The sequence below is a fragment of the Pongo abelii genome, chromosome 12, assembly GCF_028885655.2.
Source record: "Pongo abelii isolate AG06213 chromosome 12, NHGRI_mPonAbe1-v2.0_pri, whole genome shotgun sequence".
NCBI lineage: Eukaryota > Metazoa > Chordata > Mammalia > Primates > Hominidae > Pongo > Pongo abelii.
In genome coordinates this window covers 26,469,956-26,497,343 of record NC_071997.2, presented here as the reverse complement: position 1 = coordinate 26,497,343, position 27,388 = coordinate 26,469,956, and the positions used below count along the sequence as shown (strand labels likewise).

General features: G+C 37.2%; 1 protein-coding gene and 1 non-coding gene across 7 annotated transcripts in view; both read left to right on the top strand.

Annotated features, from left to right (window-relative positions):
• Positions 1 to 27,388, top strand: part of TMEM131 (transmembrane protein 131) — a 241,469-nt gene that overhangs the window by 79,633 nt on the left and 134,448 nt on the right. For 4 of the 6 annotated variants that reach the window (XM_063713349.1, XM_024242530.3, XM_054547227.2 and 1 more), the window contains one exon: positions 10,377 to 10,417. In XM_063713349.1, coding sequence (XP_063569419.1) covers positions 10,377 to 10,417 — 41 coding nt within the window. Of the gene's footprint in view, positions 1 to 7,412; positions 7,464 to 10,376; positions 10,418 to 27,388 lie in introns of all 6 variants that reach the window. The other 2 variants (XM_024242528.3, XM_024242527.3) reach the window with 1 other exon arrangement.
• Positions 5,969 to 6,029, top strand: LOC112132170 (U7 small nuclear RNA). Its single transcript, XR_002913978.1, has one exon. It is a non-coding gene; the product is annotated as a U7 small nuclear RNA (small nuclear RNA).

The following is a 27,388-nucleotide window of genomic DNA, read 5'->3' as shown; positions in this document are numbered from 1 at the left end:
TTTTGGGAAGTGAATCACCATGATGTGAGAAACTTAAGCCACATGGAAAGGCCACATGTAGTCTTCTGGTCAGCAGTCCCAGCTGAGCTCCCAGCTGACAGCCAGCATCACTTTCCCATCACGTGAATGAGCCATCTTAGACAACCAACACATTTGAACTTTCAGATAAATGCTGCCTGAAATCACATGTAACTGCAATACAAAAGAGATATTAAGTGAGAATAAATTGTTGTTTTAAGCCACTAAACCTTAGACTGGTTTATTATGCAGCAGTAGATAACCAGAATGCTTGATATCGTATCAGACTTGGTTGGTCTGTGTTCAGTTTTCTTCCACTGCTTCAGAAATGCCTTTTTGCATTTGGTTTGTCCAAAACAGGATCGAGACAGGGTCTACACATTGCATTTGGTTGCTGTGTCTCCTAAGTCTCCTTTATGCTGTTTCCCCCACCTGCCTTTTTGTTGTTGTTTTGTTGTTGTTGTTGTGTTGTTGTTGTTAATGAAATTGGCTTATTTGTCTATAGGATTTCCTACATTCTAGGTTTGGTTATTTTCATCCTCTTGGTGTCATTTAACATTCACTTACGGTGTGAATTTTCTGTAAACTATTAGCTAAATCTAGAGTCTTGATTAAGTTTAAATTCACTTGTTTTTCTTGGCAAGATTTTATAGCTAGTTGTGCAGTAATCTGGTCTTTGTCTCTGGTCCTGGAGATGCTCTAAATCTTGGAATTTCCTTAATAATAAGAGTGTCTTTGTTATTCATGACTCCCTTGGATCACATCTGAGTTTATAACTAATGAGAATACTCAAGATGGGGGTTGGTCATCAGAAAAACCAACCAGGTTGGCCGGGCGCAGTGGCTCACACCTGTAATCCCAACACTTTGGGAGGCTGAGGCCGGTGGATCACCTGTGGTCAGGAGTTCGAGACCAGCCTGACCAACATGGCGAAAACCCGTGTCTACTAAAAATACAAAAATTAGCCAGGCATGGTGGCATGTACCTGTAGTCCCAGCTACTCGGGAGCCTGACACAGAATTGCTTGAACCCGGGAGGTAGAGGTTGTAGTGAGCCGAGATCGTGCCACTGCACTCCAGCCTCAGTGACAGAGCAAGATTCTGTCTCAAGGAAAAAAAAAAAAAGAAAAAGAAAAAACCAATCATGTGATTAGAGGGTTGGGCTTTGAGCCAACCCACCCTCCTCTAGGGAAGCTGGAAAGTGAGTTGGGTCACATGATGGTCAGTGATTGAAATCAGCCATACCTACCTGATGAAACTCTGGATACTGAAGCTTGCTAGAACCTGCTGGGAGGTAATCATGGCGGCGGTTACTCCCATGCTGTTCTTGTGATAGTGAGTTCTCATGAGATCTGGTGGTTTTATAAGGGGCTTTTCCCCCTTTGCTCAGCACTTCTTGCTGCTGCCATGTGAAGAATATGTTTGCTTCTCCATCCGCCATGATTGTTAGTTTTCTGAGACCTCCCAAGCCCTCAGAGCTGTGAGTCAGTTAAACCTCTTTTCTTTATGAATTAATTACCCAGTCTTGGGTATGTCTTTATTAGCAGTGTGGAACAGACTAATGCAGATGGTTAGCATCAGAATTGTACTGCAGTTCACTAGTGGGACTGTACGTTGTCTGTGTTTTTCTTGAGCAGATGTTATGCCAGATTGCCTTAGATTTTTAGGTCACAGATTTTCTTATGTAGGGACATAATGATTCTGGAAATAAGATATTGTGGCATTATTTATGATGATCTAAGCCAGATGTTGGCAAACTTTTTCGGTAAAGGGCCAGATATTAACGACTTCAGGGTTTGTGTCGCGAATGGTCTCTATCACAACTATTCAACTTTGGTCATCGTAGTGTGAAAGCTGCCTTAACAGTATGTGAGAAATGGGCATAAAACTTTATTTGCAAAAGCTGGCAGAAGACTGGATTTGGCTTATGGGCTGTAGATTACCAACTTCTTTTCTAAATTGTCTTGGAAATGGGCTTTAATGTTCTCCTAGGAGAAAAGGAAATGGAGAAGGAGCTGTGATTTTGACTTGTACGGAGGCCTAGAAGTACTCATCTTTCGTTTTAAATTAAAGGACTTCTATTATGAAAGAAATACATGGTTGTAGAAAATTTGAAAAATGTGAAAAAATAATAAATATAAGTAATATTTATTGGGTATTGACAAGTGTCAGGTACTCTTCTAAATTCTTAAATACACGAGATGGTATTCATTTTATGATCATTTTACAGGTGAGCATATTAAAGTGCAGAGAGTTTAACCTAACCAAATAAATGATTATTAAGTGATAAAGCTAGAATTGAAAACCAAGCATTTGACTCTGAAGTCTAAGTTTTTAACCGCTCTGCAATAGCAGGGGTCATTACCCTTGTATCCCACTACCTAAATGTACTACAAGGTAGTGCTTTTTTTTTTTTTTTTTCAGTTATTTTTCTCTCTGCAAACAAAGCTAGATTTCTCATTCTACATTATCAGTTTTACAATATTACAACTAAGTTTGTACTCAAAACAGCCACTTCGTGTCATGTCAAGTTGATTACCTGTGGCTGAAGAGAGAAGTAGGTGGGACACTAGAAAGCCATCATCAGAGGCCGACAGCTCTGCAGCTCCTTGTAGTTGGCAGAATGCTGCTTTTACAGACTTTCCCCAAGGGTATTTGGCTAGTGAGGGCAGAGCTGGTGTTTGAACACAGGTTTTTATTTTCTACTTTAAATTTTGAGTCTTCTCAGAAATATCTGCTCCCCACTTCATCCCCCGTTTTGATTCTCCCTTTACTACTATTTCCTGCCCTCTGTTGTGGCACAATAAGTGGTACAAAAGAAGAATAAATAGCGGGTTCAGAAACAGCCTTAAGGCTGGGTGCCGTGGCCCACGCCTATAATCCCAGCACTTTGGGAGGCCAAGGCGGGCGGATCATTTGAGGTCAGGAGTTCGAGACCAGCCTGACCAACATGGTGAAACTCCATCTCTACTAAAAATTTTAAAAAATTAGCTGGGCATGCTGGCACATGCCTGTAGTCCCAGCTACTTGGGAGGCTGAGGCAGGAGAATTGCTTGATCTCGGGAGGCAGAGGTTGCAGTGAGTTGAGATCGTGCCACTGCATTCCAGCCTGGGCGACAGGCAAAATTTTATTTTATTAAAATAAAATAAGAAACAGCCTTAAAAACTAGGAATAAAGAATACCACAGAATACTAAAATGGTATGGAAAGTCTGAATGTAGAAAGATCTCACACCTTAAACAAAAACTAACTCAAAATGGATCATGGACTTAATGTAAAACTATAATAAAACCTTTAGGGAGAATAAAACTAGGAGTAAAGCTTCAGCTTACAGGGCTAGGCAAAGAGTTCTTGACACCAAAGAATTAATACCAGATGTGCAATGCATAAAGGAAAGATTGATGAATTTAAAACTTGCTCTGGGCCAGACGCAGTACCTCATGCCTGTAATTCCAGCACTTTGGGAGGCCAAGGGAAGAGAATCCCTTGAGCCCAGCAGTTTAATTAAGACCAGCTTAGGCAACATAGTGAGACCTTGTCTTTAGTAAAATAAAAAGTAAGTAAATAAAATAAATAAAAAATTGGCCAGGTGTGGTGGTGTGCACCTGTAGTCCCAGCTACTCAGGAGTCAGAAGCAGAGAATCGTTTGAGCCTGGGACATCAAGGCTGCAGTGAGCCATGATCACACCACTGCACTCCAGCCTGGGCAACAGAGCCAGACTGGTCTCACAAAAACAAACAGAACCTTTCTCTGCAAAAGACCATGTGAAGATGTAAAGATAAATATAGACTAGGAGAAAATATTTGCAAGTCACATATCTGACAATGGACCTAGTTTCTGGAATATAGAAAGAACTCTTGAAACTCAATAGTATAAAAATAAAGGAAACAGGGAAAAGACATGAGCACACATTTCCCTGAAGGGGAAATACAGATGGTAAAAAGGTCATGAAAACCTGTTCAACATCATTAGCCACCAGGCAATGCAAATTAAAACCCAAAACACAAAACAGTGACAACACCAAATACTGGCAAGGATGTGGAGAAACTGGATCATGCATGCATTGCTAGTGGGTATGTGAGTGATAACAGCTACTCTGGAAAAAACAGTTTGGCAGTTTCATATAAATCTAAATATGCGGTTACTACAATTGACCTACTAATTGCACTCTTGGGGGTTCTCCCAAAGAAATGAAAATTTATATTTGCACTAAAACATGTATATAAATGTTCATAGCAGCTCTGTTTATAATAGCCCCAAACTGGAAACAACCCAGATGTATTTCAGTAGATGTACTGTTAAACAGTGATACGTTCATACCATGGAATACAACTCAGCAATAAAAAGGAATGAAGTGTTGGCATACACAACAACCTGGGTAAGTCTCCAGAGAATTACGCTGAGTGAAAAAAGCCAACTCCAAAAGATTACATTTGCATGATTTCATTTATATGACCTTTTTAAAATGAAAAAAATTTTAGTCATGAATAATAGAGGAATGGTTGCCAGGGCTTGGGGAGGAGGGCAGGAGGAAGATGAGTGTGATTATAAAAGCGACACACTGGATCCTCAGGGTGCTGACACTGTTCTGTGTCTTGACTGGTGTTCATGAACCTACACAGCAGAGAAAATTGTGTAGAACTAAATACATGAACAAACACAAATGAGGACATACAAAACTGAGACCTTCTGAACAAGGCAGATGGATCGTACCAGTGTCACTGTGCTACTTGTGATATTATGCCATAGTGTTTGCAGAATCATACAATGGGGAAACTGAGTTAAAATATAGCTCTTTTTACTGTTTCTTGCAACTGCATATGAATCTACAGTTATCTCAGTGAAAATTCATGTTAAAAATACATACACACAGAGAAGCACAGGAAGCAAAACAATTAGAAAGTCAGGAAAGACCCCTTTTGTGAGTCAAAAATTCTTAAAACTCCCTCACAGATGTCATCCATTTTCACTATGAGATCATTTGCAGAGAACTTTGTGGGGGAGATTGGGTTGATGAGAAGTAGGATTACATGTTGAGATCTTCATAATCAAAAGCAGACCTCATCCTCTACCTTCCCCCAACCCAGTCCTGGAAGAAGTATGTAATTTTATCTCTAAAGATGACAGAGAAGCATAGTCTCATCACCTGCAAGGAAACTGGCTCCCAGGTATATCCCTGGGGAAAGCTGCCCAGTATGTAAGTAATACTCACATGGTGCCTGGTGTGGCTTCCTGGTACCACGGGTTTGTGTGCGTGTGCTGCCTGTACCATCAAGAAGCTTAAATTCTAGGGTGTGCAGACCTTGTCTTATTTCTAAGCATCCATGCCGTGTACATAACTGCCATGTACCTCATTCTGAAGTGAGTTTCATTTTATTTTTCTAGCAAGATTAAATCTTCTGTTTAACAATAATGCAGTATAAAAGTACGGCCATCTTAAAATTTGTTAGCAATAATATAGCCAACTTCAGCTCATGTAAGCTAAAAGTTAGTTTTAGGCATATGCAGTTCTGTCAAGGGTATGTTACTATATGAATGCAGTACTAGACCAGATCGAAGGATTTGAATTCTAACTCTTACCATTTGCTAATTTAAAACATTTAGAGGCTTCGTTTCTTTATCTGTAAAATGAATTCTGTATTTATCTCCAGTGTGTTAAGAACTGCAAGGACCACTGGAAATACAAACACAGTTGTTAAGACAGTAATGCACTTTGAATTAAAAGGCAAGGAGATGTTATTACAAATGAACATCTAAATTATTGATATCTCTATAAAATTGAGGTTGTAGTACAATGTTCAGTCTTGGCCTGTTTACGTTTTGGACCAGATAATTGATTGTAGGGTAGAAGAAAGAGTGTCCTGTGCATTACCGGGTGTTTAGCAGCAGGCCGGACTCTACACACTTAATGTTAGTGGCCCCCTGATTTGCAACAAACAAAAATGCCTCTTAGTTTTTTAACTCTTTTAGAATTTGTCCAGCATGTTTTTTTGGTGTTAATAAAAACCCACACACAGAGAAATGCTTCTGGACGTTGCCAAATGTCCCCAGGGAAACAAAATTGCCCTCAGTTGAGAACCACTGAGTTACAGGGATAAAATTATCAGATGTGTTCGTTTTATAAAAGAATTTAATAATATTTTAAAGCATATCACATATATTTTTGCCGAGGCTGGTCTATTTGATTGGAAGAAGAGTCCATTTTCCTCCCGCATATCCCCATTTGGAGTTGGGAGTGCATTCTGAGAGAAGCTGTGCTCAGATTATTTGGAATCTGCAGCCTAGTGAGGAGCAAGGTTGAAGCTGAAGTCCTTAAGTATGACAGAAGCATGGGTGGGAAGGTACCGAAAGACCAAAGAATTTAGGGGTGGGGAGGTAGGAAAGGTGTCTCCAAATTCACATGCATATACATATTTTCCTTAACACCTGAGGTGAAACAACACCCCTGTTATATCTTGTCTGTTCTAAAGAGATGTGGTGAAGAGAATTTGCAGCGAGTTAAGAATCACTAAAGTTTCTGTGATTCAGTGAAATTACCTTTGAAACATTGTAGGAGTGTCTTATATTTGATAGAAGATTAAAAAAATGCATGGCATGGGCATTTTCTAGGGCTCTGAGTACTCTTAATAGACCCTTATCTCTGGATGTGAATTCATGAGGTTCAAAGGTCCCTGCCAGTCAAATGGCAAACTATGGAATTTCCCTGTCCTCTAGAGATTGCTTTACTGTCTAATGAGGTTGATCGTCTTTTTCATATGGTTATTGGCCATTTATTTTTCTTTAGTGAATTGTCTTCTTGCCCTTTGCTTACATTTCAGTCACAACATTGGTTTTCCCATTTCCTTTTTTCCTTTTCACTGTTGAATTATAACAGTTTTTACGTATCTTTACATTGTAAAGTTATTAATGTTGCAATCCTTATTTGCCTGTTTTTATCCTTATTCAGTGTTTATTTTTGCCCATTCTCTGACCTTTGACATTTCTGCATTTTATATTAAGTTGTTATAGTTGGGTTCCAGGTGTTTGATGCAATCCTTTTGTCTTTATATAAACAGTTGAGTTTATCTTTAGTCTCACTGTAGATGTGTTTAATCTTTTCCATCTGCTTTTTATGCATTCATATTGGTTTTTGTTTTGTTTTTAATCTCTTGATAATGGGGCTCAATTTTCAGATACACTTTTAAGATATGTTTATGCCTTTATTTCTCAAATTGCTTCAGAAACAAAATAGTGTCTATTGTGATTTTCCTTATTCTCATAACACTTAAGGATGTGTTGGCATGTTCTGAGATTTTTATTCTTGTTTATTACAGTTAAATGATTATTTTTCTGTTTTGTGGCATATACTTCAAAAACAATATTTATTTTCTGCTTTTCTAACTTTATTTCCACAGATCCTTTGCATTGAGTATCTGCTTATCTTTCACAAGACAGCTTCCTCATTTGTGAGTCTTCGTATGAGTAATTTCAGTGATCAGATTCTGTCTTCATGATAATTTTTTTCTCCTCAAAAAAGTGCACATGAATGATATACTTCCTGAGTTCCTTTTCTGTAGACTTCATGTGAGACCACAGCTTCTCATGCTCTAGAATTCTGTCATAACCATTATTGATGTATAAATGACATATAATAAACTGCATGTGTTTAAATTATGTAATTTTAAAAGTTTGGCATATTTATGTACCTGTGAAATTATTACTACAATCAAGATAATGGACATGCATATCACCCTTAAAAGTCTACTCGTGCCCCTTGGTAATCCCTTTACGCTCCTCATCTTTAGGCAACCAGCAGTCTGCTTTCTGTCACTATGAGGAAGTTTACATTTTAAAACATTTTATATAAATGGAGTCATATAGAATGTACTTTTTTGAGGGTCTGGGTTGTTCCACTCAGCATAATTATTTTGAGATTAATCCGTGTTGTTTTGTGTATCAATAGCTTATTTTTATTGCTGAGTAGTATTCCATTGTACGGATATAACACAACTCGTGTCTGTTCGCCTGGGTACGTGGAAGTTTGGGCTGGTGGAAATTTGGGCTGTTCCAATACTGAGCTGTAACAAAGCTGCTATGAACATTTATGTACAAGCCATTCATTGTACGGACAAATGCTTTTGTTTCTCTTGGGCATATATCTAGGAGTGGAGTGATTTGGTCATATGGTAGTGTATGTTTAACTTTGTAAGAAATTGGCTTCAAACTATACTGCAAGGCTATAGTAACCAAAACAACATGGTACTGGTACCAAAACAGGTATGTAGACCAACAGAACAGAACAGAGGCCTCAGAAGTAATGACATTTATGTAGCCAACAAACATAAGAAAAAAAGCTCATCATCACTGGTCGTTAGAGAAATGCAAATCAAAACCACAATGAGATACCATCTCACCCTAGTTAGAATGGCAATCATTAAAAAGTCAGGAAACGACAGATGCTGGAGAGGATGTGGAGAAATAGGAACGCTTTTACATTGTTGTAGCATGTGTCAGAATTTTCTTCCTTTTTAAGACTGGATCATATTCCCTTGTATGTATAAATCACATTTTGTTTATCTGTTCACATGTCAATGGGCATCTGGGTTGCTTCTACCCCTTAACGGTTGTGAATAATACTGCTGTGAATGTGGGTTCATACAGTATCTTTTTGAGCCCCTGTTTTCAGTTCTTTTGGGTATATACACAGAAGTGGGATTGCTGGTCGTATGGGAATTCTATGTTTAATTTTTTTGGGGAACCACAATACTGTTTTCCATAGTGGCTACACCATTTTAATATTCACACTAACAGTGCACAAAGGTTCCAGTTTCACCACATCCTTGCCAAAGATCCTTATTTTCTTTTTAAAATTTTAAATAGTAGTCATCCAAACAGGTATGAAGTGGTATCATTGTGGTTTTGATTTGCATTTCCCTAATGGTTAGTGATGTTGAGCATCTTTTTAAGTGCCTACTGGCCATTTGTGTGTCTTCTTTGGAGAAATGTTTGAGTCCTTTGCCCACCTTTTAGTTTGATTGTTTTTCTGTTATTGAGTTGCAGGAGTTCTTGATATATTCTAGATATTAATCTCATCAGATATTTGATTTATAAATATTTTCTCCCATTGCATGGGGAATAGATGTAATTTTCATAATAAAAAGTTAAAGAAATTTTTCTTTACAGAAAATAGAAGAGCTCAACCAATACCAACTCATTTACCACCCAGACTCAACGGTTATTACCATTTTGCTGTGTTTGCTTTATCCATACACCTCCCCACACACACAAATTATTTTGCCAAGACATCTCAAAGAAAATTAAGCACACCGTTACACTTTACCTAGTATGCACCTTGAAAAAATTAGGACAGTTTTCTACATCTGCCACATTTTCTGCATAAACAGTCTCCAAAATACTATTTCAAAATAACATATATTATTGGGAAAAAATAATGCTGTTTTTTCTCATTTTGATGTAGCGGATAACCTTTTGGGATAAGTTCACTGATGGTATTCCTTATAGTGTTGGCATTTTCTCATACATCAGTAAGAACTTCCTTTTCTTCATCACCTGAAATACAGCTGTTGCCTCCAACTTCCTACTTTTTCTTATCTTCCTTATCTTCAAAACCTAAAGTAGACCAAACTTCTTCCCATGACTTCCTTACAAGGCAGAGCATTATCTGGCCTCTGCTTAGCCCTCCAGTCTCATTTTCTCCTTCTCTCCCAGCTCCAGCAGAGAGACCTGCCATCTGTTTCTTGAACATACCAACCTCTGCTCTCTATGAGGGCCTTCACATGTGCTGTTTTCTCTACCACCACCCATCCCACTGCCACACTGCTTTTTTTAATCCTTCAGGTTTTTATGTAAATATTGTCTCTTCAGACAGGCCTTCCTTCATGATGTATTTAAGTATGGCAACTATTTATTCCTGTTCACAGCACCTTTTCAATATTTTGATAATCCTATTTCAGTATATAAATATGTATTTTTTAATGACTATCTCCCTCACACACACCACCCACTGTACCTTGAGTTCCATGACAGTGGGAATCATTACCACCAGCACCTGGCAAGCAGTTAGTGAGCAGGGAACAGTCCGAGGCACAGCAGCCTCACAAAGTGATTGTCAAAGGGGCTGTTCTCAGGATGTGTCGGTTTGGCACACTTTTAAAAATCCATCGCATTACTTTCTGTTACTTCATGTGTGTTTACAATTTGATCTAGTCATTGTATGTGATTTGGAGACCGGTTTAACCTTAAAATCCAAGTGGGTATAAAATGAATGTTGAAACTAAAATAGAATATTTTGGATATTCCATATGTCTGTAGTATAAATATTTGACTTCAGTTTAATCATTATTTTATTCCTTTTACAGACCGAGACAACACTTGGACTCAGTTCATATCAGCAGAAAAGGTAAGTATATTTAGTAAGATAATTAACATACTTTCAGTTCCTTCTAGGGGATTCCTGTGGTTCTCCCCCCTTTCCCCTTGCTCTTTTTGGTGAAGAAGGAATAGCAAATTGTAAATCACATTATATGATTATTTCTAAGTATTTTGTGTGGGAAACCAGGTTTAAGCTTGAATGTGCACATCATGCAATTGTGTAGCGTGCCTCCCCTGTCGTGTACGAAGGGCTGTTACTCAGAGCTGAAACTCCCCTTGCTTTGTGAGAGGATCAGCTGTGTAACTCCTTAGTGGCTTCTCTTGTGGCTATCCCTGCTTTTGATGTACTGACCATTGCTGCCCTCAGTTACCAGGGTCTGCCCGCAGGCCCCCAGAGAAGGATCTCAGACCTGCGAAACCCAGTCTTGTGACTCGGAGAGACCGCTTTTAAATACAGCTTCCCTATGATAACAGGGGGATGGTTTTACCTCAGGTGTTAAGGAAAATAGGTACATGCATGTGAATTTGGAGACACTTTTCCTGCCTCCTCACAACCAAATTATTTGGTCTTTTGGTACCTTCTCACATCTGTAGAGAGACAAACTGTGCTGATTCTCTTTCCATATGCGGTGAAAGTCTGTTCTGGTGCCTAAAGGTGAGTGAGAGCTTTCTTTCAGTTGGATAAAGAAGTCCCTCCAGCAGCTTTTTTGTGTTCACTCCCAGCTCTTAATGATTGCTCCCTGGAGGACCATAGATGTAAAGGAAGTTAGCTTAGAAGGTTCAGCGTAATGGTATAGTTGCTCTTCCTGTTTGCCAGAAACAACTAGTCAGGCACCAGTACCTGTTCTAGTGAGCGCCCTTTAGTAACAATTGAAAGGCTGGCAGTGGTGTCAATAGGGCTTTCAGGTAAGGAGCACACATCATGGATTAAAGAACCCAGTTATTTTACAGTGTGTGTTTTTAGAAGTATGTTTTATTCTGTCAGCATATTTATTCCTTAAATGACAGCAAGGCAGATTTATCCTTAAAAATTATTACTATCCACTGAAATCAGACACTTAGCTACCAAAGTAGCTATGGCAACAGAAGATGTCCCCACCCTTGTTATCATCACTGCAGTTTCCATTCTGATGTAGCAGGAACAGGGAAGCATTTGTTCCTCCTAGGCCTTCATGTTTAAAGTACATCTATGAATGTCTCCAGACTAGCGAAGTGCAGACTGCATCAACAAAGAATTTTGCTTTGAGAGAGAAATATAAAATATTCAGACTATTAGTAGGACAATTAAAACTTCTTACCTCATAAATAATGAAAATTCTTTAGTATTCACTATTTTTTCTCTTTTCACTCTTTCATCTCTGCAGTAACATGGCCCTTTTTCCCCATTGTTCTGTCATTCTCTCTAATGTTATATGCCCTATTGGGACCTGCCCTGTCTGTGAATCTTGCCCAAATATTTAACACTGGCATGGGTTGTCTCCAAACCACTGCATGTCTAGCCTGATTCCTCCTTGGCTGGACCATCTAAGAACCCTAGAACTCTCTAACCACATCTAGAGCCAAAATAATGGTGAGAAAAACATATATGTTATCTTGTGATTCTTCCTTGATTCTTTATTCCAGCAATTAGGAAATTAGCGTGGAATTAGACTGCACTACATTTATGAAGATGAGGATGTTCATTCGTGATCAAAATTTGGGCTTTAAGTATTTTCCTAGTATAATGAAGAATTGACATCAGTACATAATTTATATTCTCATCTCATGCTCTACTTATCTATTATCTACTTCTATCTAAAACTTAGTGGCATAAAATAACCATTTTATGATGCTCTCAAACTGTCAGAAATTCAGGCAGGGGACAGCAAAGACAGCTTGTCTCTTCTCCATGATCTGGGGCCTCAGCTGGGGAGATTTCAGAGCTGGAAATGACTTGATGGCTGGGAGCTGGAGGCATGTTCATTACATGTTGATGCTAGTTTCTAGCTGGGACCTCAGCTGAGCTCTCAACTAGAATGCCTATATGTAGGCCTCTTTGTGTGGCCTTCACATGGGCTAGTTTGGGCTTCCTCCTAGTATGATGGCTGGACTCCAAGAGTGAATGTCCCAGAGGAAACTGGTGAAAGCTGTATCACCTTAATCTGCCCTTGGAAGTCATAATATTACTTCTGCTGCCATATGCTATTAGTCAGCAAGTCACTTAGATTGGCCTAGATTCAAGATAAGGGTGGGGAGAAAGAGCTCCCTACCTACTGATGGCAGGAATATTAGGTTTGTAGACACAATTTACAACTGTCACATTTTACATTTTGTGTGTGTGTGACCAGGATCATGAATTGGGTAAATATTTAATTCAAATTAGTATGCAGATTGGGTATGGGACTGGGTTAAGCACTAAAACATGTCTTAGTGATCCCAGGATGCTATAACAAAATACCATAGACTGAGTGGCTTAAACAACAGACATTTATTTCTCACAGTTCTAGAGGCTCAGAAGTCTAGGATCAAGGTCTTGCAGACTTGGGCCTGGCAGACTGTTTTGATGATGATGAAAGACTGATAACCATATGGACCACTAACATATACCTTAGGTGTCTTGATACCCCTTACAACTAAACCCTGAGAGGCTTACAGCATCTGTTTATAAGACCCTGTTCAAAAGCACTGCTTTGTTTTAGAGTAGATTGCGTTTTGTCACTTCATCAACACATATGCTTTATAACCTCATCAGAAGTGGTGTCTCCAATATCCTCCAGAGCTATTTGGATGTGTTTAACAGCCAGATGATATTGGCAGATCTCATTTTCTACAGGCTTTGTGCTACAGAGGCTTATCTTGAGGAGGGCCGGTGGCATCCAGGTGATGCCTGTTCCCCTACAGAGAATTTAATACATCAATTTTATGTGTTCAGCAATTTAAAGGAAGACATGAACATAATGAGGGAAAATGGACGATATAAAAAAGAAACAAATGAAGCCTCTAGAGTTGGAAAATATTGTTTCTGAAATGAGTGTTTCACTGGATAGGATTAAGAACAACCTAGACATTGCAAAAGAAAAGCTTAGTGAGTTTGAAGACAGTGACAGCAGTAATTTAAACTGAAGCACAGGGAGAAAAATGACTAAAAAACAAATAAACCCTTGGCGACCTCTGGTACAGTAGTAGCAAGCAGTCTAACACATGTCTAAGTGAGTTCCTAGGAATTGGGAAAGGGAGTAGCTGTTGAAGAACTTTAATAAACCTGAAGCAAGAGTAACACAGAAAGTCAAACCAAGCCAGATAATATTCAAGCTGTCGAAAATCAGTCATAGAGAAACAGCCAGGGAAGAAAACTAAATATAGTAGTTCAAAAGATAGGAATGACTGCTGGTTGTTCATTAAGGACGAATGCAACCCTAAAACCAATGAAATGACATTTTTAAAGTACCAAAAGAAAAAATTGCTAATCTAAAACACTGCATCCAGCAGGAATATCCTTCAAAAAAAAATGAAGACATTTTCAGACAAAACTGAGAAAATTTGCAGTAGACTGGCGCTTTTAAGAAATGTTACAGGCTAAAGGTAGTTAACCATTTGAGGTGAAAACACAGATCCTATGAAGAATAAAGACCACCAAAAAGGCAAAAATATGTGGAAAAATATAAAAAATGTTTTCTGGTTAAGAAAATGTTAAATTCTAACATTTTAAAAACAAAAATGATTGTTTATAACATGTATACATTGCATGTGTGATAACAGCCCAAAGGACAGGAGGGTTGCATGGAAGAATTGAGTTATAAGGTTCTTAGATGATACGTAAAGTAGTACAATATTATTTGAAGTTAAACTGTGGTAGTATGAAATAAGCCCCACACGAAACATTAAAATCATTAAAAAAAAAAAAAAAGAACTATAGCCAATAAACTAGTCATGAAGATAAAATGAAATACTAAATGAATACTCAGTTGATCTAAAAGAAGGCATAAACAGAACAAGAGGAATAAAAAGCAGATGGGAAAAATAGAAAACAAATGGCAGTATGGTAGACTTAAACCCAAACATATCAGATACTGTAGTAAATGAATAATTTCAACACCAATTGTCAGATTATATTTAAAAAGCAAGACCCAAGCATATTTTGTCTACAAGAACTTTATTTTAACTTTGTATTTAATATTTTACCTTTTGTTTTAAAATAATTTTAGAGAAAAGATGGAAAAATAGTACAAATAATTCTTACATCTTCTTGACCCAAATTCCTCATTTGTTAAGGTTTTTTCATATTTGCTTTATCACTCCTAATCTCGCTTTTTTAACTCTCTCCTTTTCATTCCCTCCCCATAGCTACCTTTTTATACATACATGTACATGTATTTATAATTTTTCTGAAGCATTTGAAAATCATTTGTAGACATGATGCTATTTTACCCCTAAATATTTCAGTGTGTATTTCTTATAAACATGAACATTGTTTTAGAGATCATCATATACTCATCAAATTCAGGAAATTAAGACTGTCTCATACTGCTGTTTAATCTAGAGGCCTCACTGGAATTTTGTAAATTGTCCCATTAACATCTTTTAAAAAATTTTGGGTCCAGGGTTCAGACCCTCATATTTAATTTTCACTTCTCTTTAGTCTCTAATGTAGAACTATTGATTTGTCTTTCTTACTCTCTTAGAACTTTGACATTTTTGAAGAGTAGATGCTGTTTATTTTATAGAATAACCCGGATGGTCCCGGGCATGGTGGCTCACGGCCTATAATCCTAGCACTTTGAGAAGCTGAGGTGGTGGATTGCCTGAGTTCAGGAGTTCGAGACCAGCCTGGGCAACACGGTGAAACCCCATCTCTACTAAAATACAAAATGTGCCTGTAATCCGAGCTACTCAGGAGGCTGTGACAGGAAAATTGCTTGAACCCGGGAGGCGGAGATTGCACCATTGCACTCCAGCCTGGGCAAGACTCCGTCTCAAAATAAATAAATAACTAAATAAATAAAATAAACCCAGCTAGAGTTTTCTGTTATTTACTCATTATTTGATTCAGAATTTGCATTTTTGGTGGAATATTACTGAAGTTTGTGTCTCTCCCAATGCATCCTATCAGGAAGCACTTGGTGTCTCTTTTTTCCATTTTTCTCTTATAATTCATAAGTGTCTTGCAGGGAAGTACTTTGAGACTGTGCAAGTACTGTGTTTTACATGAAACTCTGACTAGTTTTAGAATTTATTGATGATTCTTGCCTGGAACAGTTAATGCGCTGGCTGGGTTTTCTAAAAATTCTATCACACTTAATCTATGTTTCTTAGTTGACATTCTGATTGAAGTTAAGATTAAGGTCACAGTTCATTTTTATCCAGGTATTTCACCATCATTTGCGCTGTCATAAAAAAATCACACGTGCTTAGTTAGGTCTATTCTGTGTCACTTACGTGTCCCCAGCAATCATTGAGTACTTCTTACTTTCTGGTATGTTAGGATGTTCCAGGCTTGTTTTGTAATTTTCTTGCCACAGCCCTGGAACAACCTGTTTCTCGAAAGACTCCTGCTTCATTTTAGTGGAAGATAATACTGAAAAATTAATCTTTATGTGCCATGTGTACTCATTGCTACTGTGATGTATTAGGGTTCTCTTAGAGGGACAGAACTGTTAGGATAAATATATAAAGGGGAGTTTATTAAGTATTAATTTACACGATCACAAGGTCCCACAATAGGCTGTCTGCTAGCTGAGGAGCAAGGAGAGCCAGTCTGAGTCCCAAACTGAAGAATTTGGGAGACCAGCGTTCAAGGGCGAGAACCATCCAGCACAGGAGAAAGATGTAGGCTTGGAGGCTAGGCCCATCTCTCTTTTCATTTTTCCTGCCTGCTTTACATTTGCTGGAAGCTGATTAGATTGTGCCCACCAGACTAAGGGTGGATCTGCCTTCCCCAGCCCACTGACTCAGATGTTAATCTCTTTTTGGCAACACCCACACAGACACACCCAGAATTGATACTTTGTATCATATCCTTCAATCTAATCAAGTTAACACTCAGTATTAACCATCACAAGTGGTGTCATTACTAGTGAGGTGTCATTATCTCTAGACTCTCTTAGTAAAAGGAAGAAAATGTTTATGTTTACGTGTATAAATATGTACAGTATACACAAACATTCCTATTCTTGTATCTGTGTATATTAAAAACCATGAGTTACTGATGCCTCCAATTTTGATACAAAACCAGTGTTCTGTCTATTCTGTTTCTGTCCATTCTCCAACAATGAGAAATCTGGCTCCAGTTATCTGTCTACAGTAAGTGTATTGATTTGTTCAATCCTAGAATACAGATAAATTAGTTTCAAAATTAACTGATACAGCCATAAAAAAAGAGTATAGTGTCTGTTTAGAGTTCATGTTTTTTCTTTAATCTGAGTGTATATTGTCAAAATACTGTATTTTAAATTTACATGGGTTATAATGTTCTTCATCTTTCTCTTCATCCTTCTCCCACCCCCACACCCATCTGTGTTGTACATTTTAAATGAAGTTTAGTTTATTTGTTTCTATCTATATTCCATTTAGGATTTTTACTCTACTTTTAAAAATTTTTTTTATTATTACATAATACATATTGATGGGGTACATGTGATAGTTTGATACATGCATAGACTGTGTAATGATCAAATCAGGGTGTTTAGGATATGCATCACCTTGAACATTTATCATTTCTTTGTGTTAGGAACATTTCCAATCTTCTCTTCTAGTGACTTTGAAATATATAATATATGGTTGCTAACTATAGTCACTCTGCCCTGCTGTTAAAAACTAGGGCTTATTCCTTCTGTCTATTAATAACTGTATACTTGAGCCCAGTAGCCTACCTCTCTTCATCCTCCCTCTCACACCAAAAAGCAAATGCTTCCCAGCCTCTGGTGACTGTCATTCTACTCTTTACCTTCACAAGATAAACTTTTTTAGCTCCCTTCTATAAGTCAGAACATGCAGTATTTGCTTTTCAGTGCCTTGCCTGTTTCACTTAACATAAACTCCAGTTCCATCTATGTTGCTGAAAATAACAGGATTTTATTCTTTTTTATGGCTGAATAATATTCCATTGTGTTTAATATATACCAATTTTCTTTGTTCATCCATCGATGGACACTTAGGTTGATTTCATATCTTTGCTACTGTGAGTAGTGCTACGGTAAACATGGGGTTGCAGGTGTATCTTTGAAATACTGATTTCTTTCCCTTTAGATAAATAGCCAGTAGTGGAACTGCTGGGTCAACTCCTATCTCTCACCATATACAAAAATCAACTCAAAATGGATTAAAGACTTATATCTAAGACCGGAAACTATAAAACTACTTGAAGAAAACATAGAGGAAATGTTCCAAGACATTGCTGTAGGCTAAGATTTTAAGACTAAGATCTCAAAAGCATAAGCAACAAAAATATCCCCATTTAAAAAATTTACTTTTGTGCCATTATTTTTTTACCCACTGTCCTACATATGAGCATTTCATTTGTTTCCCATATTTTGCAATCGCAAACAGTGCTTCAAAGAATAATATCTTGTGTATGTATTTTCGTACTTTTGAAGGTTATATTCAGGGTAAATTCCTACAACTTGAATTGCTCAATCAAAAGATAAATGTAGCTGTAATTTGTATTGTTGAATGTATATGTTTAGAAATGACTAATGGTTATATGAAAAAAATGCTCAGCATGGCCAGTCATCAGGAATGCAAATCAAAACAAAGATGCGTTATCATCTCACACCTGTTAGAAAGGCTGTCATCAAAAAGACAAAAGATAACAAATATTGACCAAGAATGTGTAGAAAAGGGAACCCTGGTTCACTGTTGGTGGGAATGTAAATTAGTATAGCTATTATGGAAAACAGTGTGGCAGTTGCTAAAAAAAATTAAAAATAGAATGTGATCCAGCAAATTCATCACTAGGTATATATACAAGAGAAATGAAATAATTATGTCAAAGAGATAGCTGCATTCTCATGTTCATTGAAGCATTGTTCACAATAGCCAAGACAGGGAGGAATCAACCTAAGTGTTCATCAGTGGACACATGGATAATGAAAATGTGGGGGTGTATGTGTGTGTGTCTGTTTGGATTCTTAATAGTATTCCACACATATATAGTGGAATACTGATAAGCCTTAAAAAATAAGGAAATCCTGTCATTTATGACAACATGGATGAACTTGGAGGACATTATGTTAAATGTGATAAGCCAAGTACAGAAAGATGAATAATGCATGATCTCACTTAAATGGAGAATGTAGAAGCAGAGAGTAGAATGGTGGTTACCAGAGCTTGAGGGTGGGGACCAGGGAGATTTGAGAGATGTTAGTCAAAAGACACAAAATTTCAGTTAGAAGGTGTAAGTGCAGCTTAGCAGTTTTTGGACTTTATGATGGTGCCAAAGCACAATATATATTCAGTAGAAACAGTATTTCACATTTTGAATTTTGATCTTTCCTGGGCTAGCTGTACAATACTCTCTTGCAGCTTTCAGTCAGCCACACAATCCAGAGAGTAAACGACCGATACTCTACCTGTACCATGTTACCAGATGACTTTGCCCAACAGTAGTCTGATGTAAGTGTTCTGAGCATGTTTAAGGGGAGACTAGGCTACCTTAAAAGTAAGTTGGTGTATTAAATACATTATTGACTTGTGATTTTCAACTTATGATGGATTTATTGGTATGTCACCTCATCATAAGTCAAGAAGCATCTGTATCGTATACTTGAAAATTGCTGAGAGAGTAGATTTTGTGTTCTTACCATAAAAAATGATAACTATGTGAGGTAATGCATGTATTAGCTCAATGTAGCCATTCTACAATGTGTACATATTTTAAAATTTGTTGTACATCATAAATGTATACAGTTGGCACTTGTCAAATAGGGAAAGGGATAGATATAAAGTTTATGTTTAGGATAAATTCCTAGAAGTGGGGTTGGTGAGTCAAAAATAAATGCTGACATTGTTTCATTAAGCATTACCAGATTCTCCTTCAAGGTCTGTGCCACCTTGCATTCCCTCATTGGTGAAAAAAGAGTGCCTGTTTCCCACATCCTTTCCAACAGAATGTGTTGCATTTTTAATTTTTGCTGATCTGATAGGTCAGAAATTTTATCACAGTGTAATTTTAGTTTGTCTTTAATTATGTGTAAGGTTAACCATCTCCTGGTATTTAAGAGCCAGGCTTATATTTGTCTTTTGATGTTGTCTGTTCATGTCTGTTCTACCCATTTTTCTATGGTGCTTTTAATTTTTTCTGATTCAGTTAAGAGTTCTTTATATATTGGAGATATTAGTCCTATTTTGCAAATATCTTCTCCTGTTCATCAGTAGTCTTGATTTTGAAGAAATGCACTTCTTCATAAGTATGCAAGTAGGTTAAATGTAAAAAGACCTAGGAAAACAAGTAAACACTAAAATGCTGGGGTGGTTATGTTACTCTCAGACAAAGTAGACTTTAGGACAGGGAATATTATCAGAGATAAAGAAGGACATTTTACAGTTATGAAGGAGACAGTCCCCCAGGTAGATACAACAATCCCAGATTCTAATATTGGAGCTTTAAAGTACGTGAAGAAAAAAAATGAATAAAACTAAGGGAAGATTTCAACATTCATCTGTTAGTAACTGATAAAATAGATGGAAAATCAGTAAGGGTGTAGATTTGAAGAACACTATTAAGTAACTTGACCTAATAGGTATTTATTAAACACTACATCCACGAAGAGCAGATTATATAGATTATACTCTCTGATTATAGCAAAATTAAATTAGAAATCAGTAACAATGAAAATCCAGATATTTTATAATTAGAAATTAAACCAGAAGCTTTTCAATACTCATGGGTTAAGAAAGAAAGAAATAAGGGATATTAGAAAATGCTTTGAAAACAAAAGTATAACATATCTTAATCTGCTTGGGCTAGACTGCCATAACAAAATACCATGGGTGGCTTAAACAATAGACATTTATTTTCTCACAGTTTGGAATCTGGAAGTCTGAAATCAGGTGTCAGCGTAGTCAGTTTACACTGAGACCTGTTTTCCTAGCTTGTAGGTGGCAGCCATTCCACTGTGTAACTCACATGCCCTCTTTGTGCACACGTATGCATGGGGGCTTTCTGGTGTCTCTTTTTGTAAGGATACTAATCCCATTATATTAGGGCCCCCACCATTATAACCTCATTTAACCTTAATTGCCTGCTTATAGACCCTGTCTCCACATAATAGTCATAGTGGGGATTAGGGCTTCAATATATGAATTTGGGAGGTAGCGGGTGGGGTGGGGAGAATTCAATTCATAGAACAGCATACCAAGTTTTCTGGAATTTCGCCAAAGCAGTATTTAAATAGACATTTATAGCTTTAAAAGTTTATATCAGATAGAAGAAAAATTTTAAAATGAACAATTTACATTTCCAGTTTAAGACATAGAGCATCAACTTTAAGTAGAAGAAAATAAAGGATATACTATAAATCAATTAAATAGAAAGTGGAAAAAACATCAATGTAAACAAAAACTGATTATTTGAATGTAGCTAGATTGGTTAAGAAAATAAGGCAGACAAAAAAAAATCAGTAATGAAATAGGGGATATCACTACAGATTTTATAAACATTCAAAGAACAAAAGAAATTGTGAATCCCTTCATTCTCAAATTCAGCAATTTAGATGAAGTGGTCAAATACTTGAAAGAAACAAATTATTAAAACTAACCAAGAGAGAATTAGAAAATGAGTTTTTAAATATCTGTTAAAGACATAGAATTTACAGTTTTAAACCTTTCCACAAAGAAAACTGCAGGCTCATATGACTAAACTGGTAAATTCGATCAGACGCCTAGTGAAAAATTACTAGTCTTACATAAACGCTTTTAGAAAAGACAGGAATAGAATGTCCTTCCTTACACGTTTTATGAGGTGATTATTGCAGGCATTAAAGAAAGCTAGAAGCTACATCTCTTCAAACATATATTCAGAAATCTCTAACAGAATATTAGCAAATCAAATGCAGAAACATGATAACAAGGTAATGCATCATGACCAAAAGGGGTTTATCCTAGGAATGCAAGATTAATATTTGAAAACAATATAATTTTTCTTGTTAACAAAATTTTAAAAGCCTTTGTAATTATTTGAATAGATGTAGAAAAAGCCTGTGACAACATTCAGCATCTGTTCAGCACATTAAGAATAGAAAGGAATGTCTTTAACCTGATAAAGAGTATCTATGGAAAAGTAACAGTTAACATGATATTAATGGTAAAAGATTGAATGCTTGCTTTCTAAGATTGGGAAAGTGGCAAGGATGTCCACTTTCATCACTTACATTAAACATTGTACTGGATGTGGTAGTCATTACATTAAGACAAGAAACAGAAATAAGAGCCATCTGGTTGGAAAGGAAAAACAAAAAGGATTTTGTCTACAAACCATGTGATTGTGTGCATAGAAAGTCCTAAGGAATATACCAAAAAGTAATACAGTCAATAATCAGAAGTAACTGATTTCTTCATAATAAGTACAAAAATAAAATGTTGTAGAAAAATGTCATTTACAATGGCATAAATCACTGCATACTTTGGGATAAATTTAACAAAAAAAATGTTGAGACCTGTACACTGAAAACTGTAATATGATAGAGTAATTAAAGAACTCCTAGATATATTGAAAAAGATTCCGCGTTCATGGATTGGAAGACTGTGAAGATGATAATTCTCCCCAGATCAGTTTTAGATTAAGCAATTCCAATAGAAATTTCAACAGACAATTTTTTATTTAGAAATCGATAAGCTGCTTTTCAAGATTAGATGGAAAACGTTAAGCATCTAGAATAGACCAAACAAGTTTTAAAAAGAATAAACAAATCAGAAGATTTAAACTACATGTTTTGAAGATGAAGTTTAAAACTTCTTGTCCAAATGTGCCAAGGTAATTCAATGGCACAAGAATAATACTCTTTTTCAGCAGGGGTTACAATCCTAGTCTCTGATGAAACAGACTTGAAACCAACAAAGATCAAAAGAGACAAAGAAGGCCATTACATAATGGTAAAGGGATCAATGCAACAAGAAGAGCTAACTATCCTAAATATATATGCACCCAATACAGGAGCACCCAGATTCATAAAGCAAGTTCTTAGAGACCTACAAAGAGACTTCGACTCCTACACAATAATAGTGGGAGACTTTAACACCCACTGCCAATATTAGACAGATCAACAAGACAGAAAATCAACAAGGATATTCAGGACTTGAACTCAGCTCTGGACCAAGCGAACCTAATAGACATCTGCAGAACTCTCCACCCCAAATCAACAGAATATACATTCTTCTCAGCACCACATCACATTTATTCTAAAATTGACCACATAATTGGAAGTAAAACACTCCTCAACATATGTAAAATAACAGAAATCATAACAAACAGTTTCTCAGATCACAGTGCAATCAAATTCGAACTCAGGATTAAGAAACTCACTTAAAACTGCACAACTACATGGAAGTTCAACAACCTGCTCCTCAATGACTACTGGGTAAATAACGAAATGAAGGCAGAGAAAAGATGTTCTTTGAAACCAATGAGAACGAAGACACAATGTGCCGGAATCTCTGGGACACATTTAAAGCAATGTGCAGAGGGAAATTTATAGCACTAAATGCTCACAAGAGAAAGCAGGAAAGATCTAAAATCGACACCATAACATCAAAATTAAAAGAACTAGAGAAGCAAAAGCAAACAAATTCAAAATCTAGCAGAAGATAAGAAATAACCAAGATCAGAGCAGAACTGAAGGAGATAGAGACACAAAAAACCCTTCAGAAAATCAATGAATCCAGCTGTGTTTTTCAAAAGATCAACAAAATAGATCACTAGCCAGACTAATGAGGAAAAGAGAGAAGAATCAAATCGATGCAATAAAAAATGATAAAGGGGATATTACCACTTATCCAACAGAAATACAAACTACCATCAGAGAATACCATGAACACCTCTACGCCAATAAACTAGAAAACCTAGAAGAAATAAATTCCTGGACACATACACTCTCTCAAGTCTAAATCAGGAAGGAGTCAAATCCCTGAATAGACCAATAACAAGTTTGGAAATTGAGGCAATAATTAATAGCCTACCAACCAAAAAAAGTCCAGGACCAGACAGATTCACAGCCAAATTCAACCAGAGGTACAAAGAGGAACTGGTACCATTCCTTCTGAAACTACTCCAGTCAGTAGAAAAAGAGAGAATCCTCCTTAACTCATTTTATGAGGCCAGCATCGTCTGATCCAAAACCTGGCAGAGACACAACAAAAAAAGAAAATTTCAGGCAGATATCCCTGATGAACATCAATGCGAGAAGCCTCAATAAAATACTGACAAACCAAATCCAGCACCACACCAAAAGGGTTATCTACCACGATCAAGTCGGCTTCATCCCTAGGATGCAAGGCTGGTTCAACATATGCAAATCAATAAACGTAATCCATCACATAAACAGAACCAATGACAAAAACCACATGACTAGCTCAATAGATGCAGAAAAGGCCTTAAACAGAATTCAACACCCTTCATGCTAAAAACTGTCAATAAATTAGGTATTGATGGAACATATCTCAAACTAACAAGAGCTATTTATGACAAACCCACAGCCAATATCATGCTGAATGGGCAAAAACTGGAAGCATTCCCTTTGAAAACTGGCACAAGACAAGGATGCCTTGTCTCACCACCCCTATTCAACATAGTATTGGAAGTTCTGGCCAGGGCAATCAGGCAAGAGAAAGAAATAAAGAATATTCACATAGGAAAGGAGGAAGTCAAGTTGTCTCTGTTTGCAGATGAAATGATAGTATATTTAGAAAACCCCATCATCTCAGCCCAAAATCTCCTTAAGCTGATAAGCAACTTCAGCAAAGTCTCAGGATATTTCAATGTGCAAAAATCACAAGCGTTCCTATACACTAATAACAGAGAGCCAAATCATGAGTAACTCCCATTCACAATTGCTACAAAGAGAACAAAATACCTAGGAATCCAACTTACAAGGGATATGAAGGACCTCTTCAAGGAGAACTGCAAACCACTGCTCAAGGAAATTAAGAGAGGACACAAACAAATGGAAAAACATTCCATGCTCATGGATAGGAAGAATCAATATCGTGAAAATGGCCATACTGCCCAAAGTAATTTATAGATTCAATGCTATCCCCATCAAGCTACTATTGACTTTCTTCACAGAATTGAAAAAAACTACTTTAAACTTCATATGGAACCAGAGAAGAACCCACGTAGCCAAGACAACTCTAAGCAAAAAGAACAAGGCTGGAGGCATCATGCTACCTGACTTCAAATTATACTACAAGGCTGCAGTAACCAAAACAGCATGGTACTGGTACTAAAACAGATACATAAACCAATAGAACAGAAGTGAGGCCTCAGAAATAACACCACACATCTACAACCATCTGATCTTTTGACAAACCTGACAAAAGCAATGGAGAAAGGATTCCCTATTTAATAAATGATGTTGGGAAAACTGGCCAGCCATATGCAGAAAACTGAAACTGGACCCTTTCGTTATACCTTATACAAAAATTATCTCAAGATGGATTAAAGACTTAAAATGTAAGACCTAAAACCATAAAAATCCTAGAAGAAAACCTAGGCAATACCATTCAGGATGTAGGCATGGGCAAAGACTTCATGTCTAAAACACCAAAAGCAACGGCAGCAAAAGCCAAAATTGACACATGGGATCTAATTAAAGACTTTCTGCACAGCAAAAGGAACGATCATCAAGAGTGAACAGGCAGCCTACAGAATGGGAGAAAATTTTTGCAATCTGTCTGACAAAGAGCTGATATCCAGAATCTACAAAGAACTTAAATTTACAAGAAAAAAACATCAAAAAGTGGGTGAAGGATGTGAACAGACACTTCTCAAAAGAAGACATTTATGCAGCCAACAAACATATGAAAAAAAGCTCATCATCACTGGTCATTAGAGAAATGCAAATCAAAACTACAATGAGATACCATCTCACACCAGTTAGAATGGCGATCATTAAAAAGTCAGGAAATGACAGATGCTGGAGAGGATGTGGAGAAATAGGAACGCTTTTACGCTGTTGGTGGGAGTGTAAATTAGTTCAACCATTGTGGAAGACAGTGTGGTGATTCCTCAGGGACCTAGAACTAGAAATACCATTTGACTCAGTAATCCCATTACTGGGTATATACCCAAAGGACTATAAATCATTCTGCTATAAAGACACATGCACACATGTGTTTATTGCAACACTATTCACTATAGCAAAGACTTGGAACCAACCCAAATGTCCATCAATGATAGAGTGGATAAAGAAAATGTGGCACATATACACCATGAAATACTATGCAGCCATAAAAAAGGATGAGTTCATGCCCTTTGCAGGGACATGGATGAAGCTGGAAACCATCATTCTCAGCAAACTAACACAAGAACAGAAAACCAAACACCTCATGTTCTCACTCATATGTGGGAATTGAACAATGAAAACACATGGACACGGGAAGGGGAACATCACACACTGGGGCCTGTCGGGGGTTGGGCAGCTAGGGGAGAGAGAGCATTAGGAGAAGTACCTAATACGGGTGATGGGTTGATGGGTGCAGCAAACCACCATGGCACATGTATACCTGTGTAACAAAACTGCCCGTTCTGCACATGTACCCCAGAATTTAAAGTGTATTAAAAAATCTTTTTCAACAAATGATACTAGGCCTACTGGATATTTACAGAGAAAGAAAAAGTGAACTTTAATCTTTAACTCACACCATCGCCACAATTAACTTAAAACAGACAATAATAAATAGGCTCATGTCTAAAAGTTAAAGGTGTAAAACTTTTAGGATAAAACCAAGCTTTTCATAGAAATATTTGCAAACTGGACAAAGTTTTAAAATACCAGAAACACATACCATAAAAGAAAAAATGAGGCCGGGCACAGTGGCTCACGCCTATAATTCTAACACTTTGGGAGGCTGCAGTGAGAGGATCACTTGAGACTAGGAGTTTGAAACTAGCCTGGGGAACATAGTGACACCCTGTATCTACAAAAAATAATAATAAATTAGCTAGTTGTGGTGGTGTGTGTCTGTATTCCCAGCTGCTTGGGAGGATGAGGCAAGAGGGTGGCTTGAGCCCAGGAGGTCAAGGCTGCAGTGACCCATGATTGGACCACTAACTGCACTCCAGCATGGGCGACAGAGTGAGACCCTATCTCAAAAAAGAAAAAGTGATCATCATTTCGACCTCATCAGAATTTAAAACAGGCTCTTCAAAAGACACCATTAATAAAAGGAAAAGGTAAACCAGGACCAGGGTAAAAATATTTGCAGCGCATAACAGAGAACTCTTACAACTGAATAGTAAGACAGACATCCCAGTTAAAAAACTTACCACAGACGTTTACAAAAGAAGATACCTAATTGTACACCAAGTAAATGGAAAGATGGTCAACATTATTCATCATTAGGGAAGTGCAAATTAAAACTAAAAATGTGTTTATGGGAGAATATATATCATATAGGAGAAGTCCTATTCATTTCTTTTAAATCACTGTTTATTTAGCTGGCTCTTTAATAAAAGTCATATTTGAAATCAATTTAAACTGCTGGTGACTTTGATAGTTTTACTAGTTAAGGCACTTCCTTCCCCACCTCTTATTTGTGGCTGTAATGTTTGTGGATCAAGATGCAAAATAGTGGCTCCTAAATGTGAGGGTGCTTAAAAATGCAGGTTTCTGGGGTCCATTCTGCTTACAAGGAATTAGATTCTGGAGGTGGGGCCCCAGAATCTGCATTTCCACAAGCATTGTAGGTGTTTATGATGCAGGTACATCACAAACAATTGTTTTAAAAATGCTGGGCCAAAGAGTATCTTTTGTTTAGGTAGTAGTTGATCCTAGGAAAACATTTTAAACTCCCAGAGACCCAAGAAGCT